The 18,928-nt window shown below is 48.5% G+C and overlaps 1 protein-coding gene across 2 annotated transcripts in view; it reads right to left on the minus strand.

The window, feature by feature from the left end:
- The window catches only part of MCMDC2 (minichromosome maintenance domain containing 2), a 1,264,730-nt gene that overhangs the window by 668,981 nt on the left and 576,821 nt on the right, over positions 1-18,928 (minus strand). For both annotated transcript variants that reach the window (XM_078687209.1, XM_078687210.1), the window contains one exon: positions 17,148-17,385. In XM_078687209.1, coding sequence (XP_078543335.1) covers positions 17,148-17,385 — 238 coding nt within the window. The remainder of the gene's footprint in view (positions 1-17,147; positions 17,386-18,928) is intronic.

Here is an 18,928-nt window from a genome sequence, read left to right on the forward strand (position 1 = left end):
AAACCTGCAACCTCCAGTAAGGCTGAAATAATGGCCAAAATATACCTCGAACAATACCTGGCTTCCCTACATCCCGCCACCCAGAAGTGGGTACGCCAACACGCCCATTTGACTTTGGATAGTGCTGTCGAAATAGCCAGTGCCTACAACCGAGCACAGGAAGGACAGCGGGCGAGGGAGGAACACCCAACCCACCTAAGTCGGGGCAACCATCCCAGGCCAACAAGACCACCTCTGGTACAAAGAAAACCCGAATCAGCCCCACTGATGCCCTACCCGGTCATGCCCAGACCACCGCCACCAGGACCACAATGTTATCATTGTGGTGGATACGGACATATAGCCCGCATATGCCCTCAGAAAGAGGAACCCATGGAGATCGGTTTGACGAGAAATTATGTGTGTCTCACCACCGAAACCGCCCCTCCACCCTTCAGGTGTCCCGTACAGATTGAAGGACAAAGGATGATGGCACTTGCAGATACCGGATGTCGCCACAGTGTTCTGCGTCCCCAGGAACTATCACACGCACTGGGACCCGTGACTGGGTCCGTGGCCATCAAGTGTGTCCACGGAGACACCAAATGTTACCCGACCACCCAAGTACGTGTACAGCATCCTACGGACCCAGGAAGCTTATTGACAGTCGGTTTGGTTCCCAACCTACCCGAACAGGCAATACTGGGAAGCGACTATAGTGGTCTTCCGCATCTCCTCCAGGATACCACCGACTCATTGAGGAAATGGTGGGCAGAGGCTCCCTTTTCCCATGATTCCCCTGCTGCCGTCGAGACACCCAAACCCTGGAAGACCAAGGCTCAAAGGAAAAAGGAAAAGAGGGGGTTCGTTCTGGCCTGCCCAGCACAGGTGGACCCTCATCCGTGGGAAACCGATCGGGAATTCAGAGCTGCCCAACAAGAAGATCCAGTGTTGCAGGACGCTTGGAGTCGGGCCCTCCCCGATGAAGACCCCTTACATGTAGGTCCCTACTTCTTCATCCGGAACGGACTGTTGTATCGCAAAGGAGGTGCCCAGGCCCCTACTCAACTGCTTATCCCGGGGTTGTTCCGTGAGAAAGTCTTGTTTCTGGCGCACAGTCATCTGTTAGGTGGGCATTTCAGTGATGAAAAGACAGGAGAAGCGATCCTAGAGAAGTTCTACTGGCCCGGAGTGTACGCGCAGGTTAAACGCTATTGTCGGGAATGCCCGGTGTGCCAGAAAACCAGCCGGTACCGACCACCGAGAGCACCCCTACATCCCCTCCCCCTGATAGATATCCCCTTCTCCAGGGTGGGGATGGACATTATAGGCCCCCTGTTGCCCTCCAAAAGCGGCTGCAGGTATGCCTTAGTAGTAGTGGACTATGCCACCCGTTTCCCTGAAGCAGTGCCTCTCCGTCAACCAACCACCCAGAACATAGCCAAAGCGCTTATTGCCATGTTTTCCAGGGTGGGGTTTCCCCGCGAGATACTAACCGACCAAGGCACCCCCTTTGTCTCCTCCCTCATGCGCCAAGTCTGTTCCAAACTGGGGATCAAACAGATAAGAACATCAGCATACCACCCCCAGACGGACGGCTTGGTGGAACGCTACAACGCCACGCTAAAGACCACCTTGAAAAAACTGTTGGGTCTCGAGAGCAAAAGATGGGAGGAAATGTTGCCTTTGGCCCTTTTTGCCATACGATGCAAGGCACAAAGCAGCACGGGTTATTCGCCCTACGAACTGCTCTATGGTCGCGCCCCCCGGACTCTTTTGGACATGGCTCGTGAGGCCTGGGAGGCCGAACCTGATCGGACCCGTCCTCTCCCCGAATACGTCAACAACCTGAAGACCCATTTGGGAGAGATCCGAGAAATCGTAAGGCAGAATCTACTGGCCGCTCAAACGTCTCAAAAACAACAATACAACAAAGGAACCAAACTCCGGTCCTTTGTTCCCGGGGAGTTGGTCCTGTTGCTCCTTCCTTCCTCGGACCATAAACTGCTGGGACAATGGCAGGGTCCATTCACCGTCACCAGACAAGTGACTCCCGTAACGTACGAAGTCCAATTAGACGCCACCAGGGGGTCCACCCAGATATACCACGTCAATCTTCTTAAGAAATGGGAGGGTCCTCGACCCGTCTTGACTGGTGTTAGCACCCTCCCCTTTGAGTGCTGCTTTGATGCAGAGCTGTCTGAGAGCAAGAAGAGAGACCTCTGCCAGACCCTGTCCCCCGTGCAAACCGTGTTCTCCTCCCTCCCAGGACACACTACTGTAGTGGAGCATGCCATCCATACCGAACCGGGGAAAATAGTCAGGCAGCGTCCATATCGTGTCCCAGAAGCACGAAGAGCAGTCATACATGAGGAAACCAATCAAATGTTAAAGATGGGCGTCATTGAACCCTCCCGTAGCGACTGGAATTCGCCCATAGTCCTAGTACCCAAGCCCGATGGTTCTACCAGGTTTTGTATCGATTTTAGGGAGGTAAACAAAATCTCAGCCTTCGATTCCTACCCCCTGCCTCGGGTTGACGAGATGGTAGAGCGCATCGGAAGGGCCCAGTATATAAGTACCCTCGACCTCTGCAAGGGGTACTGGCAGATCCCCTTGAGAGCCGAGGATAAACACAAAACAGCTTTTTCCACCCCAGAGGGACTGTTCCAGTTTAGAGTTATGCCCTTTGGCCTTCATGGTGCCCCAGCAACGTTTCAACGGGCCATGAATCAGGTACTACAGCCCCACTCCCACTACTCGGGTGCGTACCTAGACGACATAGTCATCTACAGTGACACCTGGGAGCAACATCTGTCTCATGTACGAGCAATCGTAGACTCCTTAGGCGCCTCGGGCTTTACCATAAATCCCTCCAAAACCACGTTAGCCGCCCAAAGCGTGAAATACCTAGGATACCTGCTGGGGGAGGGACATATTCGGCCCCAAGACAGCAAGGTCAGGACCATCCAGGGCATCCCTTTTCCCCAAACCCGTAAAGATCTCCGAGCATTCCTGGGTATGCTAGGATATTACAGGAGATTCATACCAAACTTTTCCCATACGGCAGCCCCCTTGACGGATCTCCTAAAGAAAGCAACGAAAACGGAGGAGATCCTCAAACAACCATCTCCCTTGTTGTTACAGGCCTTTCATCTCCTGAAGCATTCCTTGACCTCAGAACCCGTGCTGATGAGTCCTGACTATTCCAAGCCCTTTATATTGCAGACCGATGCGTCAGATCAAGGTTTGGGGGCAGTGTTGTCTCAAAAGGACGAATCAGGGGCAGAAAAACCCGTTCTGTACCTAAGCAGGAAGTTGTTTCCCCGCGAGACCAATTATTCAGTGGTAGAAAAAGAAGCCCTCGCCATTAAGTGGGCAATCGAAAGCCTCCGATATTACTTGGAAGGACGGGAATTCGTTCTATACACAGACCATGCCCCTCTTGAATGGATGGCGCGTAATCGGGGTAACAATGATAGAGTACTCAGGTGGTTCCTCTCTCTCCAACCTTTTCGCTTCCGAACCTTACATCGGAAAGGGCAGGAACAGGGCAACGCGGACTATCTCTCCCGGTACCCACCAAACCTAACACCTACAAGAAACAATCCTAGGGAAAGGGGATGTGAAGGGTCAGAGCCTACCTCCAGGTTGCAGCGACCTCGTACGAACGCCCATAGGGGCGACAGCACTAACCTGCCGCCCAAACCGGCTACACCTCTCTCTGTCTCCCTGCAGGTACCGACAGCATCGCCGGCGTCCAGCGGACCGGAAACGACCTGGAATGACCCCGGAAGTGCAACGGCCACTAGAGGACCGGAAGTGACCCTGCGTGACCCCGGAAGCCTTTCCTCAGCGACCCGAGGGGATCGTATAAAGCCCGGCAACACAGAGGAGGATGAATCCCCAGCGGTGGACTCGTGGCAGGAGTTGGCGAGACGCGAAGGATCAGCGACGGAGGTTGTAGGAGAGCGGACGCGAGGAGAGAGCGAAGAAGAGGAAGAACTGTGGTGCGAGGATTGGTGGCATCCTCAGGAGGAGGCTGGAAAGCGGCCGTAACTCGGATGAGAGTTACGGCGGGGCACGTGAGTAATCCGTTATCATTCTCCGTGTTTACCCCTCCTTGTATAAATAGTGTAAATAGTGTAAATCTTGTACAGACATCACGCGCACTTGCACTGTGTAAAATAGTCACCCCCACACTGTATGATACATATCCACCCCCCCCTTCCTTCACGACAATCCACTCTATCCCGACCCCTCCCTTTTCTTTCCCGTCTTACCCTACCCTGTCCTTCTCCCCCACCGTCTATTTCCGTCCCTACACTCCTGGTGCCGGTAACGGTCTTCTAAGTTCCGTGTGCTTTGGAACTAACTGCCCTGTGTCTTTCTCACTTACCTCCGAGGGTCGCCCCAACGCCCGCCAACAGGAAGGAGATCCCCAGCCCGGTGGAGGAAGACCGACCTGTGTTCCCCTCTTCGGACCCCCTCTCGAGGACCCGGAATAGGACAAGCAACTTGTATACACGGACACTGTGCCCAAGGATTTGGCTTCTTCTGTATCCAATAAATACTTGCTAACCATAGCACACTACATTCGGCCTCCACGCCTGTTATTCCGGCCCGCACACCCCCACACCCCACAATAACACACACATTACAATGTGCCAACAGGCACGGGCAAAATTTACAAGGGATTATGTACAGGACAGGGCCACATGGACCACTGTCAGGGGTAGGCACTTGTTAGAAATAATACTTGTAGGTATAACACTTAGCACATAAACATATAATGACTGTAGCACTAAAATAGTAAATGCAGCACACAACCAGTAATCACTGGTAAAGAGTAAATACCTCCTACGCAAACCTAAACACTGTAGGAAAATCACGCAGGGAACTAGGACCTTAATACCAGGACCTAAAGGAGGAAAACCATCACCTAAGCAGGTCACTTTTAGCAAAGGGAAGGAAACCTAAACAAATACCTAAGCAGGTCACATTTAGCGAAGGTAATGGGACATCAACAATCCTCTAAACAGGTCACTTTTAGCAAAGGGGATAAAACATAAAATACCTAAGCAGGTCACATTTAGCAAAGGTAATGGGACATCAACAATCCTCTAAGCAGGTCACTTTTAGCAAAGGGGATAAAACATAAACACATTGCACATGAGGCATTAAAACACATTCAGAGGTGCAGGTAGAACATTTGCGCAGGAATCACATATGCAGTAAATCATAAATTGCGCAGGGTGCACATGGCACAACACTAGAATTGTCCCCCAGGCCAACTGGCCTCGAAAGGGCTGGAATGCCCTGAGTCTCAATGTCAGCAGGCAGAACAGCACACAAAGCCTAAACGTAGCAACTGTCCACTAAGTGCTGGACAGTTGTAAATCACAGGTAGGCAAACGTTGGAGCCACGTGGGCTCAAGAACAAGGGTGAGGAGGAGACACTGTGTGGGAGCCTCGGGGCTACTGACCACCCTCGGGTCCCCAAGAGCCTCTCTGGCTCGCAAAACAAATGTGGGCTGGGATTTAAGAGCTTCAGCGCTCTAAATCAACGAAATGCCCCCTCGAGCCTCGGGGCTCGTAAATTGCTGTGGGCGTGGGAGCCTCTCGGGCTCTAAAACAAATGGGGCACCTTGAGCCTTCTGTGGGCTCACAGAACGATGGGGCGTCGCTGGAGTCCCTCACGGGGGACTCGGGATCAAGACAATGGCCCCCAAGAGCCTCTAGGGCTCACGAGCAAAGAAATGGCCCCTCTCGTTGGAGTCCTTCGTGGACTCGGAAGACCTGGCACGTGGGAGCGGCCCGCTGCCAACCGGGGCCGCTCTCAAACAACAAAAGACCCTGTCCCCGCACTCACCGGTACCTCACGAGCGCTGCGGGGGCAGGAACACTGCCGGCTCCTCTCGCGCTGCTCCTCTCTGGGCGGCGCTGCAGGGGCCGCGGGCGGGGCTCCCCTTCACTCGGGAGCCTCGCAGAGACGCTGCAGGCCGCTTCCTGCGTCTCCCGCCTGACTTCGTCTCGCGCCCTCCGCTTGACTTCCGCTGGGGCCGCCAATGGCAGCGCGGCCCTGGGGGTCAGGAGGCGGGACTTCCGGGTCGCAGTAGGCAGCGGCCCGGCAACAGTTTTCACGGCTCCGGGGCTTGCGGCGGTGATCATGGGGCAATGCCGGGTGGGCACCGGCTCGTAAATATCAAAACACCACGGGGCAATGCCGGGTAGGCACCGGCCTTTAAATTAAATATAAAGCGAGGTAGGCACTCGCTATGCCGAAAATCGGCAAAGTAAAACGGGCAGATGCCGGGTGGGCGGAACCAAGCGCTCCCAGCGCTAGAAATATAAGCAAAAGCGCTCCCAGCGCTGAGGGGAGAAATAAAGCGCTTCTAGACGCTCTGGCCAAGAGCAAAGCTCCAGCATGGTCTGGAGGCAGGCAGGGGGGCAAGGCAGGGCCAGAGCCAGCACACTGGGTCTCCAGGCAGGGAGACAGTCCAAGTGGCGGTCCTCCTTGCCCCAGCTGCAGCAACAGCCCCCTCTGGCAAGGATCCAAAAGTAGAACAATTTCTGTGGGGACACAGCCCCATTTTTATACACCATTTTCCTTTGTCTGAAGGTGCAGGGTGGGGGCGGAACCAGTCGCAGCTGGTTCTTGAGTACTCTGTTTACCTCAACCACCCTCTCTATTCACTGGCAGGGCTTGGGTCATTAGACACACCACAGGGGGGCGGAGCCAGCATTGTGTGGGGAAAACCCAGCCCATCCAGGACACAGGTACACTCCTCCCACACATCACTCATGCTAATCTCCCACTCACCACCGGGCAGACCCATCCAGACTTCCTGGAGCCTGGCATGCCAGCCAGCTCCAGCCAATCACGCTCCAGCACCCTCACTGCACACATACATCAATGTCCAGAAGTAGCACTTCCCTTCTAGACACATACAAGCCGCACATACCATTGCGCAGCATACATTCTCACGAGTTCATGCATACCAAACTCGAGCCTGCACTCCCCACACATCAGGAACTAACATGGACACACACATTCCCCATGCATTCCTATGGGAGAGCAGGCCAGCCATACTACACGCACGCACTTTACTCTGGGACACAGGGAAAAAGTGCGCAGAGACCCAAAAATCACTAACACTGGGTCACAAATAAAAGCAAAAAGATTAGGGGTGAACCTGCCCTAAGGCCCAAGTCCAACACAACAGCCAATACAGCTAGTCACTTTCCAGGAGGATCCTACACTGGAAAATTTGTACGTTTCCAAAAATGTTTTTCTCCTTCAAGATGAGCATAAATGGTTCAAAGACTACGAAAATCCTTCAGGGACCACTTAAAACGAGGTGCTCTTATACTAACCATCCTCTGCTCCCAAAGGTTTGTGGGAGCTGAACCCCAATATTCTCCTGAACATCAATATAGAATGAACACCAAATTTTACCATAGGCAGTTCAGCCCCCAAAATTCTTCTCTTTGATCTAGCAATAAGAGGCAACACTCCCCAACAATATCCCAAACTTAGCAGAGTAATTTCATATTTAGAAACTGGAACTACCTAAAAACTGAGTTCTAGATCGGACTGAAGTTTAAAAGATTTACTACATAATCGTTAATAAAACTTAGCAGAGAAATGCATAAATTGTCATGAAGACCCAGGATACGGAATCATAAATCGCAGCAGAATACCATAACAGAAATCCCTCCAAATTCTAAGTGCCAAACTCAGGAAGAGTACTGCCAACATCCTAGTGAGAAAATCTGAGAATAATCGGACAGTCTCTGGAAAAAATGGAAGGTTGCCACTAATCCCTGAAAACCAGGGGGTTTTATATACAACTTATGCATATTAATTGATAAAGATGCATATTCCGCATGGTATAATCATGGCTAGGTCACATTGGCAAATCAAAAACATTTTCGTAAATTTGCAAGATTCTTAAGTCTACAAATCTTTATTTGGCTGAAGAGCTATAAAAGCACATACAAATATCACAATATAAAATACATGAAAGCACATTCATGTAAATACAGTAAAATGAGCTAGAAACTGTTAATCCATTCAAACATAGTTCAATGTGCAAATCAAGGCAAAGTTCCACACGCAAAATAGCATCTTACTACACAACTAAGGGCCATTTCTTAAGGTAAGTGTATTCTGGTTGCTTCCTCAGTAACTGTACTCCAGAGACGTTCAACCCAATATGAAAGATTTTTAACAATAGGCCGAGGAATCGTATTCTTCTGCATGACTGCATGTCAACATGAAGCAGAAATCTTTCAAAATTATACATTAGGTACACAATGGAAAGTTTCATTCACAATACATGCTATCTATTGCTAAAATCTATTTGCAGCATTGGGCTCTGTGGTCTGCGGAAACCGTGGGGAGAGAAGACTTGCAGCTGATTGGAAGGGGGAATGAGCATGAGCAAGATGAGCAGAATTTTAAATAAACGGTGTCTCATACGAAAATGTGCCATAAGTAAACTGCATCATTTATTACACTTCTAAATGAGAGAATCATATTGCTTCAAGTTCAAATTAATAATTTATTCTGTTACAGTTATATGCATCTTTAAAATAACTAATTTGCAAAAATAATTTGTCACTCAAAATTGCACAACAGAAGAAGTCTTTAACACAAGGACAACTGAAAGTTGGTGATTAGGTTAAAGTTAAGTTTAGTCATGTGCAGAGGTCTGATCAAGTTCAAGGGCTCTTTCAAAATTAACAAAATTCATTGCTACTCTAGTTCTGTTATTCTGGAGAATGAAAAATTTCCTAGGTAACGTAACAGAAAGTTTCAATTCTATTAAGGACTCGGAGGTGAGGATTATGCCTTCTTTCTTCACTTTAATAAACAGCAGCGAAGATAAAAGAAGACTACATTTCCCATGAAACAAAGGGAACATGTAGTCAAACAAGAAACACATGGTAACAACCAATCAAAGCACATAGATCCAATGTCCAATCAGGGCTCAGGCAGCCCAACATAGTCCATCAACAGTGTCTTCTCTTCCTCTTTCTGAGTGCTCAGACAGCCTCTCCTCGCTCTTCAGGAATCCTGTTTGTTGGAGTCCGAGCCTGAGGACAATGGAAAACAAACTACCAGGGGAGCACTGAGCAACAATCACATGTAAGTCAAACAGTGCAGGATAGGCCAAAATCTTAACATTTGAATAAACCATATTACTTACTGTCATACGGGGGGGAGGGATCTCCTCCAGGAATCAAGGGTGGGATAATCCTCGCCTCCGAGTCCTTAATAGAATTGAAACTTTCTGTTACATTAGCTAGGACATTTTTCATTCTATGTCAGGACTGGAGGCGAGGATTATGCTTGTTTAAAGCTTGCCCACAACCAAATGAGCCACGTTCAAAATTGGTTTAAAATAAAGCCTCTTGAACGTGGAATCTGAGGACCAGTCCGCCGCGTTGAAGATATCCTCTAGATGCGCCCCTAGACTGAAGGCCTTCGAAGCCATGGCTCCTCCCGCAGAGTGAGCACCTAACTGGTTAAGGCTAATACCTGCTTCCTGAATCACCCAACTGACCGATCTGGCAATAGTGGGTGAGGAACCCGCCTTAAAGGGTTTCCGAAGCGAAATGAGGAGTTGTCTCTCCCCAGGGGTGCGGAACTCCTCCGTCATATCCTCATAAGCCTTGAGGCAACAAACCACACAAAGCTTCGGGGAATCCGGAAACTCGGCATAGGAAATAGACCTGGTATGGTACTTAGTGCGTATAAGCAAAGTAAACGTAACACCATCTGGAGTAAATATTCTGTTAGAAATGTCTAAAGCCTGTACGTCTGACACTCTTCTACAAGAAATGAGGCACAGAAGCATGGCCAATTTCGCTGACAACACCTTCCTGGAGAGGTACCTATTCTGTTACCAGGACAGAAACACGTTAAGGACTTGATTAACATCTCAAAGAGCGGAGTAACGCGGCTCCTCGGAGGAAGGGAGAGGCGTATGCCCCGCAACAGACGAGAAACAAAGGGGCGTTCGTCCACAGGGGCGCCATCCACTGGGACGTGTCCAGACGACACAGCCGACCTGAAGGCATTAACGACCGATAAGCCAAACCGTCGGAGACCAGGTGTGCCAAGAAATTCACGATGTGGACCACATCCGCGACCGAGGGATCAAGACCCCGTCGCACACACCAACGGGTCCATCTGTTCCATGCGGATCTATACCTTTTGACCGTACTGTCTGCCCACGCCTTAGAGATAAAGGAATCAGCCTCTTGCGAAAGTCCAGAGGCTTCCCATCTGCTCCTGAAATGCACCACACCATGAGCCTCAGTGAGTTTTTGGACACTCGCGGATGAGGAGACCCGTACGGACTCATGAGGAGAGTCGGAAACTGGGGGAGTAGGATTGGAAAATCCCAAGAAAGTTCCTGTAGAACCGGAAACCACACTTGAGACCTCCACAGCGGAGTGATAACAACCAGATCTGCCGCTTGCATGCGAACTTGCGCAGTCACCCTCGTAATCATTGCGAAGGGCGGGAATGCATAGCCCTGCTCCGCATCCCAATTCTGGAGGAAAGCGTCCGTAGCTGTTGCCAGAGGATCCGTCCGCCAGCTGAAAAAACACAGGATCTGGTGGTCCAGTCTGGACACAAACAGGTCTGCCGAGAACGGGGCCCAAAGATCGCTCTGTCTCGCGAAGACCGACTGGTCTAAACGCCAGAGACTGTAATCCCGAAAGTGGCGAGATTGGAAATCGGCTTCCAGATTGTCCCTGCCCGGGAGGTACTCTGCAGTGACGGAGACTTGATTCTCGAGGCAATACTACCAAAAACTTGCCGCCAGATCTGACAGGGTTTTTGAATTCGTGCCCCCCCAGATGATTCACATAACGGACTGCCAAGATGTTGTCCATTTTCAGGAGCACACACGGCTGCACTGAATCTTTCGTCCAGCAACGTACCGCAAAGGACCCCGTCAGAAGCTCCAAACAGTTTATGTGTAACCTTTGTTCATCGGGTGACCACAACCCTCCTGTAGAGAGATCTTCGTATCTGGCACCCCAACCGAGCCTGCTGGCATCCGATTCTATTACCATGTCCAGAGCAGAACCGAAGATTGCTCTTCTGGTCCAAGCATCCATGTGGTCCAACCACCACTCAATTTCGGACCTTGCCTCGATGGACAAGCAGACCTTGTGTGAATACGGATACCCTTTGCGAAGAAAAAATCCTTTGAGGCGCTGCAGGGCCCTGTAATGGAGCGGGCCCGGGAAGATGGCCTGAATGGAAGCGGACAAGAGACCTACCACCCGAGCCAGTTGGCAAAGGGAAATCCGTTGTTTGGTGAGAACGCGACACAATTCGTGGCAGATTTTGGTCACTTTCCTGCCCGGAAGGCTGAGTGTGGAGACCTTGGAGTCTATGACGAATCCCAAGAATGTAATGTTCTGGGTGGGCTGCAACAGAGATTTTTTCTCGTTGATTACAAACCCCAGATCCTGAAGGAGTGATACCGCCATCTGCAGCTGCTGCAACAGGCGTGAGGAACAAGCCGCCATCAAGAGTAGGTTGTCAAGGTATACGATAATCCGAACACCCCTGAACTGTAGGAATTCCACCACTGGCTTGAGAACCTTGGTAAAACACCAAGGGGCCGACGAGAGGCCGAACGGGAGAGACGTTAACTCATAAGTGTGGTGACCCCAGTGGAATTGAAGAAACCGCCGGTGTGGCGGGAAAATCGGAACCACCAGATAAGCATCTTTGAGGTCCAAACAAACCATACAGTCGAGAGACCGGAGAACGTCCCTGAGAAGATGGATCCCCTCCATCCTGAAATGGCGGTAACCCAGCCACTGATTGAAGTCGCTCAAGTTGATCACCGGTCTCTTGCCCCCATCGGTCTTGTTGACAAGGAATATATTGCTCAAAAATCCCCAGGCATGTTGGGTTGTGAGGGAGATAGCGCCCTTCTTGAGCAGAGAAGAAGCCTCTTCGTCCACTAGGAGAGCGTCCTGAACAGAGAACTGGATAGGAGGAGGAGGAGATGTTTGCACTGGGGTCCCTTCAAACTCTATATGAAAACCCCTCACAGTTTTGTAGAAACCACGCATCGTGCGTGATGGCCAAACAAGCCTGAAAATACCTTGCAAACCGCCCGCCTATGTCTTCTGGGGGAAAAGGGAGAACTATCACCTGGGCCAGAGGCTGCAGCTCTCCCTTTACCCCTCCTTCCTCTTGTGGGGTAAAAGTTTCCAAACTTGGATTGGTCCTGGTACTGACCGGAGCCTCTCCGGTTGTTCTGGCGCTGTTGACGAGAGGCCCCTTCCTCGGCCGGCCCCGCGAAAAACACGGGGGATCACCTTTTTGATTGTGGATTGAGCCCGGTCTAGCGAAGTGAAGGGGCCCAATTCACAGAACTAACTTAAGACAAAATCCTAAACTTACTACTTTTGGTATTCACAGAATGCACTTACTACTTTTGGTATTCACAGAATAGATTTACGGCAGAGATTCCGGCCCGGAGGTGTGACTTCCGGCCCGGAGGTGTGACTTCCGGCCCGGAGGTGGAGATTTCAGCCATGGCTAACTCTCAGTCCCACTCCGGGCCCGAATCTCCGCCTCAGGGCCGGAATCTCCGGCCCGAGTGCAGAAGTAAAGTTAGTAGTCCTAAATCCATTCTGTGAATACCAAAAGTAGTAAGTGCATTCTGTGAATACCAAAAGTAGTAAGTGCATTCTGTGAATACCAAAAGTAGTAAGTTTAGGATTTTGTCTTAAATTAATTCTGTGAGTCGGGTCCAAGGTGTTTACAAATTTACCGAGCTCCTTCACAAAGGGCTCGCCGAAAGAGGCCTCCTTGGGCGATAGTGCCAGCTTCCGAATCCGCCAGGTCCCCTAACTTCGGGTCAATCTTAATGAGAAGGGACCAGCGGCGCTCCGTGGAAGGAGCACAATTTGCATTTTCCATAAAGATCACTACACGTTGTGCCCAGCCTGAGAGGGACTCGGGGGAAATAATAGAGCCTGACTCTTTTGACTCCCCCGCCATATCCAGAATTTTCGTGATCGGGCCTAGGGCATCCAGGAGTTTATCCTGGCAGGCCCTCCAGGATCTGTCTATCCCCTTTTTGGGGTCCCTTATGAATTTCTGAAGGAAGGTTCCCATCCGCGGGTCGATATCGGGCGTCAAGGCTACCTTACCATGTAGAATGGGGCGGGGCACTCTGCCCGCAAACAATTGCGAGCCTCTTTCTCGAGAGGACGCCGAATGTGGGCGGCCACATAAGCAGCAACCTTATCAGCTGGGGTCCACTCAGATGACCACGGGTGGACTATGTCGTTGGGATCCAACATGTCTGCGGTATTAGGGGGATCCTGAGATGTCCCAGGAAGAGACTGAGGGACTGGAGCAGTAGGAAGGGGAATATGACCTGTCGGGGAACCTGTGTCAGGGGCAGGGGGAACCGTGGTAGGGCCCCCTGGGTGACTAGCCATAAAGGGCTGCCTGAGGCGTTCAAAAGCATCCCCATCCACACCCGCCTCACTGGTACGTTTAGGTGGTGGGAGGCTAAGAGGGTCCTGGGCACAAGGAGACGGAACATGGGGGGCAAGGGGTGGGGCAATCTGCTGTGAAATTTGGCAAAAGCTTGCTCTATCTGGCGTGAAAGCCTATCCTCAAGAGGGGGGATAGCCTGGTCAATAGCCTTGTAAATAGAGGTATCTGCCGCCTCATAGAATGCCTCACCCCATGGCATGTCAGCAAAGGGGTCCTGCTCCTCCTGATAGTCATCATCATAGTACTCCATACTGACGACCCTGACAAGCGTCGAAAAATAAATCAAAGTGTGTTACCACTGGGCCCGCAAGCTAAGGCCTTAACAGGCTGGGTGGCAGCATAAAATATTCTTATGCCCGCGGATAAACCGCAAATATATAGGGGTCCAAGCCCAGGGACAACGCCGGCAACTTAAATCAAACAACCCTTTCACAGGGTAAACAGGTCTGGGTAGTGACCCTCACCAGTGCCCTCAAGCAATACGAGACCTCAATAGGCATTACAAATGGGGGTGGGGTCGCACACTACTCACACACCAGCGGGATCGCCCCTAGCTGCAAATACAGGCTCTGCTTTCAACAGGGGGTTGTGGGTTAAGGCACAGAGCGTGGGCACAGGAAAAACAGCAAGGCAACTGCTCACGGCCGCCATTTTACAAACCTTAAGGCGTCTCCCTCAGACCCGGTTCCACCGTTACGCGGGCGTGAAGTTTGAAAACACTTCAAGAGAGATCAAACGGCGCCACGCTGCACTGCCTGCCCCGCCCTCTGGCGGTGGGAGGACCGGAACCACAACCAGCGAGAAGCCGCATAGGGACGGGAGTCCGTGCACGCGGCTAAAATCTCCACAGCGCAGCCCACACGCTGTGGAAGATAAAAATGAAAATAAACGCTTTGCCGGTGAAGGAAAAAACACACGCGCTGCCCGCAGTCATAGCGCACAAAGCCGCAGATTAACTTTCAACACATAGAAACACGGCATGAAGCAGCGCCCGACATAGGGAAACCTCAATATCAAACCCACACGAAGCAGCGCCTGTCATAGAAACAACATGGTTAGCATAACCAAGCACTTCTAAATACAGCGCGAAGCAGCGCCCGTCATAGAAACAACATCATTAGTATAACAAAGCACTAGACAGAGAAACTGAAGTGTACTTAACTTGCTGCGTAGCAGCGAAGAAAGAGGAAGAGAGGACACTGTTGATGGACTATGTTGGGCTGCCTGAGCCCTGATTGGACATTGGATCTATGTGCTTTGATTAGTTGTTACCAAATGTTTCTTGTTTGACTACATGTTCCCTTTGTTTCATGGGAAATGTAGTCTTCGTTTATCTTTGCTGCTATTAATTAAAGTGAAGAAAGAAGGCATAATCCTCGCCTCCAGTCCTGACTTGGAATGGTGAGGGCTGAAATCAAAGGATTGTTTTGTACCAAAAGAGGTGGAGACGACAGTGTGGGAAAGAAGAAACAATTTAGTGGTTTCATGTGGATGTCTGATGAAGAAATATGTGTGTCAGAACGTTTGCGTGTGGATCCTTCTGTTACAGGGGGTGGTGATTCTGAAACTTTTCCAGTCCTAGTGAAGTTCAAGATGTGGCAGAAATCATAAACCATCTGCATTTTTACATGAGCATGTAAATTAGGGGAGTGTCATTTTGGTTATTCTGACATTGGCTTTCTTACATCCTTTGTTATTTACTTTTCTTAATGTGATCTTTTGTTATTTGTCTATTAAGTAAGAGGACATGTTATACTGAGTGCCATTTGAACAGCCCAGAATGTTTACTTCTGTTTTTTGGTCAGATGGAGTGGAATAGCATCTGTTACCACGCATGCCAACACTATGCATGGCTTAACAACTTAGTCAATACCACGACTGTGTTATTAATTATTAAAAAATTATTTAAAAAGATTTGGTACCGCGCACATAAACCAATTGGTTTCTTGGCGCTCAAGACCAGGTGGGAGAAGAGCAAAAGGTACAGAACAGCTAGCCGTGAGCAAGGCGAAACAGGTGAGTTTTCAAAAGATTGCGGAAACAGAGATAGTCGGTAGACAGTCGGATAAAGAGAGGAAGAGAATTCCAGGTCGAAGGAGCAAGAAAGGAGAAACAGGCACCCCCGTGTTTCTTGCGGTTGAACCTGGGAGTGGTCAAAATATTGTGAGCAGAGGATCTGAGGTGGCGGGAGGGGACATAGGCTTGCAAACAAGAAGAGATAAAAGCAGGGGCACAAATAAACAGAGATTTAAAGATGATGCAGGCCATTTTGAAGACACACCGTTGTGCAACTGGGAGCCAGTGTAAAGTCTTCAGCAGTGGAGTGACATGCTGGTGTTTAGGCTGCTGGAAGATTAATCTGGCTGCCTGGTTTTGAACCAGTTGAAGTCGGGACAGATGGCAGGCAGGGACCCCCACGTATAGACAGTTGGCATAGTCTAGACGTGAGGTGATGAGGGCCAGAATAACAAGAATAAGGGCCTCTTGAGATAGAAACCTGCGAATCTTCCCGATTCGGCGGAGATGATAAAAACAGGCCGAAGTAACGGTGTTGATATGTGGCCGCATCGAAAGGTCGCTAGAGATGGTAACCCCTAAGCTCTTCACAGTATTCACTGGGCAAGGAGGGGAGCCAAGAGCGGTAGGCCAAAAGTTGGGAGACCAGGGAGTGTGAAGGCCGCCAGTCAAGACCAGCTCCGTTTTACTAGGATTAAGCTTTAACTGGCTAAGATTCATCCACTCGTAAATAAAAAGCATGGTGTTTTGAAAATTGGAACAAGAGGAGGGAGAGCAGTCGATAGGAAAAATAAGCTGCAGATCGCCTGCATAATTAAAAGCAGTAACTGAAAACTGACGAAGAGAAGTAAGAAGGGGCTGCATATAAAGATTGAATAAAAGCGGGGACAGCGCGGAACCCTGGGGAACACCACAAGAAAGTGAGAGTGAAGGGGCAGAAAAGGGAGAAAGACGAACAGATTGAGAGCGGGATTGGAGAAAAGACCAAGAAAAGTCCATTACAATGACTTGCCTTAGGGAAGCGCTGGACTTTGGAATCATTTAAATTACTATTCCAACTCCAGTCGGTTTATCAGTAGGGAAGGTGTTGGTCTTAAAATCCAACACTAGTCCAACACTGCATTCCCTATAAGTCGTTGTAATGACTTGCATTGTAATGGAACTCATGGTAAAGTCGCAGTCGTGGTACTGCCTGCGTTGTAAAGGCACTACGATGTAATGCCTGTGTTCTAATAGATGTTTCCAGATGGAGTGATATTATTATGAGTGGAATCAGTTGTTTTCTGTCTGGCTTGGGATGACTACACTTTTGTTGTAGTGGCTAATACAATTTCTAGTGATGCAACCTGAGATCTTAAGAGAGTGTCTTTCAAATCCGGGCTCAATGTGCTAAAGCACTCTTTAATAATATGATGTGAGGACTCCTCAATGCAAGGTGTTCCAGCTGACAAATATCTGATTCCAGAGGCCTATGGAAGTAGGATGGCAAGAAACACAGTAGCTAAAAATGTATAACCTGAGTTTTCATTAGTAGAGCCAACACTAGTAAAAGTATATTTTCTCAAATCCTCGTAGGGAAAACATAAAAGCTTACCGATTTATAAGTAACGTGTCACTTGTCAAGACCAAACAATCCACATAGGTCGCCGATTTCCTGTCTTCGTTACACGTTTGCACTAAACTCAATAGTAAGCATAGTTTAAGGGTATTGTAAGTACCGACAGGTACCAATTGTGAAGCGAAGACATTGGCAATGATAGCTGTAAAACTCCAAGGTGATCTCATAGTCAACAAGTGCAAGTGTTTCATACTTTCACTGATAGAAAAGGGGCCTGAAAAGAATAAAGTAAAAATTAGAAACAAAATGTGGTAAATCTTTTTAAATTAAAACGATTGGGAAAAAGATAACAGAAGTTTGCATAACTATTTTCAAATAGAAAAAATATATACACCAGCACAAGACTTTCACATTGTATTAACAGAAACAAAACAAAGTTCAAAGAAAGAATTGTGCAACATTACTCTGACCTAGGAGAAATAAGTGGAAAGGTGTCACATGATCAAATTCAAATTCAAAATAAGCTTTATTTCTATATAAATTTTCATATCATAAAAGCATACAATTAGATACAAAACACAATACACATATAACTGTAAGTCACAAGAAGGCAATGCCATTTTGATTATGATCAGAAATAGAGGAGATGTTGGTCACATTCATAAATACAAAATAAGATAATATTAAAAATTTCATCCGGTTCTCAGAGCCCTGTAGATTAAAAAACATTTTATAAAAATATGTACAATCAAAATTGTTTATTACATCGAGTTTCTGAATTTCACCAATAATTTCAAAAATGTAATTAGAGTATAGATCACTTCCGGGGTATCCATTCTTTGTAATCTGTAAAAAGCATCTCTACAAGAACGGAGACCCCACACCTTAAGGATTGGTTTAAGCAAAATTTTTCTGGGAACTTGATAAAAAGTACAGAATAAAGTGCAATGCAAATTTGATTGGGGGGCAACATCATCGCAAGGACAAGGCAACATTTGTCTCGACCAATCGTTACAAGATGGAAACGTGATTAATCGGAAAAAGGAACCCATTCTAAATCTAGTTAGGAGCATTCTAGCATAACAATTAATGTCACTAATAAGATATAATTGGGGGCCCCATTCAGGAGTTATATGTTGGTAGACTAAGACAGACTTTTTTATTTTCTCCATGTTCCATCTTTTGTTCTCTAGGTGGTCCATGACCATTTTGCGTAACCCTTTCCTTGAGATTGATTCCATACTAAGCGGGTTTTTAAAAAACTCTGGATGGCCAATGTCATTCATCATTTTTTCTACCACAGACAGCCATTTAATTCGCTTTACCCCATCAAATTGTAAGCAATCAGTTATCGTGTTGCGATTGAAGATGGTCTCAGGGGTTAACCAGAGCTTGTGCCATAGCAGGATGGGTTCCGTCATTATAATGTCTGAGATATATGATAAACCAAGTTCAATGTGTATGAAATAGGTAGGGGTGGATTTTGGAACCCCTAGGAGGTATCGAAGGAAACGATTCTCAATTTGTTGTATGCAAAGTGCAGAGTCGATCCCCCATACCCCTGAGCCATAAATGGCCGTAGTCACACATTTAGCTTTGTATATGACAATCAACTCCTTGACAGGTCTACCCCCAATTTTTATAGCAAAATTCTGCAGTGCTCTAATCGCTTTGGAAAAAGCTAGTTTCCTAGCTATGATAGCATTTTTCCAAGTAGATTTCCTATGAAAACAAATCCCAAGGTAAGGGAATTGGTCTGTTATGTCTATTTTTCTGTTTTGTATATAAATGGGGCAGGGTATTTTCTTCGTTCTCTG

This window comes from Lissotriton helveticus, chromosome 4_1, assembly GCF_964261635.1.
Source record: "Lissotriton helveticus chromosome 4_1, aLisHel1.1, whole genome shotgun sequence".
NCBI lineage: Eukaryota > Metazoa > Chordata > Amphibia > Caudata > Salamandridae > Lissotriton > Lissotriton helveticus.